Genomic DNA, 2,473 nt, shown 5'->3' with positions numbered 1-2,473 from the left:
ATCCTGGATGAGCTGCACTACCTGAGCCACTTGTGTGGGTTGTAGACTCAGTCTCATGCTACCACTAGAGTGAAAGCACCGCCAGCATTCAAAAGTGACCAAAACATCAGCCAGGAAGCATAGGAACTGAGAAGTGGTCTGTGGTCCCCACCTGCAGAACCACTCCTTTATTGGGGGTGTCTTGCTAATTGCCTATAATTTCCACCTGTTGTCTATTCCATTTGCACAACAGCATGTGAAATTTATTGTCAATCAGTGTTGCTTCCTAAGTGGACAGTTTGATTTCACAGAAGTGTGATTGACTTGGAGTTACATTGTGTTGTTTAAGTGTTCCCTTTATTTTTTTGAGCAGTGTACATCACACAAAGCAGCCAGAGTCATTGCATGTATAAACATTTGTAAAATCAGTTGTACAACAACCGGTAAACAACAGTTTCATTTTATAAACCTATAAACCATGTTTTTCTTAAAAAAAAACGAAATTCTGATTAATTTAAATTAGTGTGCAACAATTTATTAATAGCCACAAATGGCAGAGTACACCAGATGGACTGGTCCATTTTTAGCCTAGTGGGCCTGTCTAATTTGGGTTGTTGTGCGCAAAATTCTAATTATTTTGCTAATTATGGGGGCCTCAAGGTGATAAAAATGGGCCGGTGTGTTAGAAAGGGGCGATTTTTGGTCCCAGTCCGCCACTGGTACGACTACACAAATAAGAGTCATGCTACAGTCCTGTATTTTGTCTCCTCAGAGTGGCCTGCATTCTAAGAATAGTACTACATGGTGAATGTGAGGTGCGTATGACTTGACATGCTCAATGTGCTGGACGCCAGTCCAGAGTGATGTCCTGCAGTAGAGAGGCAATGTGGATGTCTGTGTCCTTTGTCCAGGCACCCCAAACTTCTCTGTCACTCCCCTTAGGAGACACCTCTTCTTGGTCTCCTCCAGAAATGTCCACTCTCTCCATGACAGGAACAGAGGAAGTGTCACAGTCTGTAATATGATGTGGTGCGGTAACATTCTGGTGAATATGCAACATGCCACCGGTCCTTTTCCTCAGTAGTCGACAGGCAACAGGCCAGCCACTCGCAGAGCTGGACCCAAATTCACCCGGTCAGCCAGGTTACACAATGGGAGCTGGAAAAACACCCAAAACGATTATTCTCAGATCACATAAACTGGTTGAGTTCTGATCTCCAGTATAAAGATGTTGTTCCTTACTTGCCGGTTGTCTCTCGTGGTCGGTGCAGTGATGCCACACTCCATTTAACTCCCAAGTTTCTTTGCAGGGCTTCCACGGCATCTGGGTTCCACTCACAAGCATGAACATGGCTGGCCCCCGCATGCACCAAGAATGGGATAGTTAAGTAGCCAATACCTAATAAAGAATAACAATAAGGAATAACAATATAATCCTATAGTGCTAAATTATGCATAGATTATGAATATTTTCTGTAATTCATGGATAATATACACAGATGTGTTAAACAGCTAACAGCAAGTGGCTTGTCCAATTAGTGTATTTTTAGTGGCCTGTTGAACAAGCCTCACCGTAGCCCCTCTCTAGCAAGGCACACTGATTGTGTCACAGTCATATACAAGATGTATTTTCTTACCTGCATATAAATCCACCACAGTCTCCCCACTGCAGTTGAATGAGGCAACCCTGAGCTTCTCTGTGATGTTGCCGGCAGAGAACATGCGCACCTGGTCACATCAAACTCATCCCTCAAAGAAAATTGTAAAACATGACAAAACAATTGGACAAGGAGTACATAACATGCAACTATTCCATTGAGACTACAAAGTAACACTTCTGGTACCATTTTGTTTTTAAAGAATACTGGTAGTGATGTCATTGAAAGGGTTAAAGGAGTCATTACCTGATATTGTTGTCTACATGTGTCACCCAGCTGTCCTCTCCAACTAGCATGGTCACTACCGGAGTTCTTAATCCATCCTTGGAGATTCAAGCTATCTTTGACAAATGTCCTGCACCCAGTGCTTGGGCCACTGCTGGCCACAAATCTGGACCTGTAACAGATGCATTGGAATTAACACACACACACACTAAACCCATACAGAACGTAAAATTAGGCCTGTATCAATATGATAACAGTTTGTATGCTATACTATAGCATACCTGTTTTCTTCCATACTGGCTGAGAAAAAGTGTTTTCCCCCTAAGACCACCAAGTATCCGTGGCGCTGGCCACCGTGATGCATATCGTCTCTCAGATCCTCAGTCCATCTCTCACAATGGGATTCTAGTAGGTCCTATAAGACATTCACCAGCTTGTCACTGCTTGAGATCCTCCTCTCTCTCTTTGACAGCAGAGGAGCCTGTTGCATAGAGAAAAGCAGAACAATTACAGCAAATTGTTAGATTTCAATCCAAAAAGTCAATGAAGCTAGAGATCAGTAGATGATTAAGACTATGCATATGGGTTGTTCCATTTGATTTTAATCGAAC

The 2,473-nt window shown here is 42.8% G+C and overlaps 1 protein-coding gene across 1 annotated transcript; it reads right to left on the bottom strand.

The window, feature by feature from the left end:
- Positions 1–317: 317 nt before the first annotated feature.
- Positions 318–2,080, bottom strand: tyw2 (tRNA wybutosine-synthesizing protein 2). Its single transcript, XM_036970093.2, is given in 9 exon segments — positions 318–838; positions 840–1,098; positions 1,101–1,137; positions 1,222–1,234; positions 1,236–1,273; positions 1,275–1,378; positions 1,617–1,701; positions 1,704–1,728; positions 1,884–2,080. Coding segments are annotated over 9 exon segments (849 nt in total). The 3' UTR covers positions 318–747.
- Positions 2,081–2,473: the final 393 nt, after the last annotated feature.

This window comes from Oncorhynchus mykiss, chromosome 25 (assembly GCF_057628025.1).
Source record: "Oncorhynchus mykiss isolate SJ-2025 chromosome 25, ASM5762802v1, whole genome shotgun sequence".
Classification (NCBI taxonomy): Eukaryota; Metazoa; Chordata; class Actinopteri; order Salmoniformes; family Salmonidae; genus Oncorhynchus; species Oncorhynchus mykiss.
The sequence above is the reverse complement of the archived record's forward strand: the minus strand, read 5'-3'. Positions and strand labels throughout refer to the sequence as shown.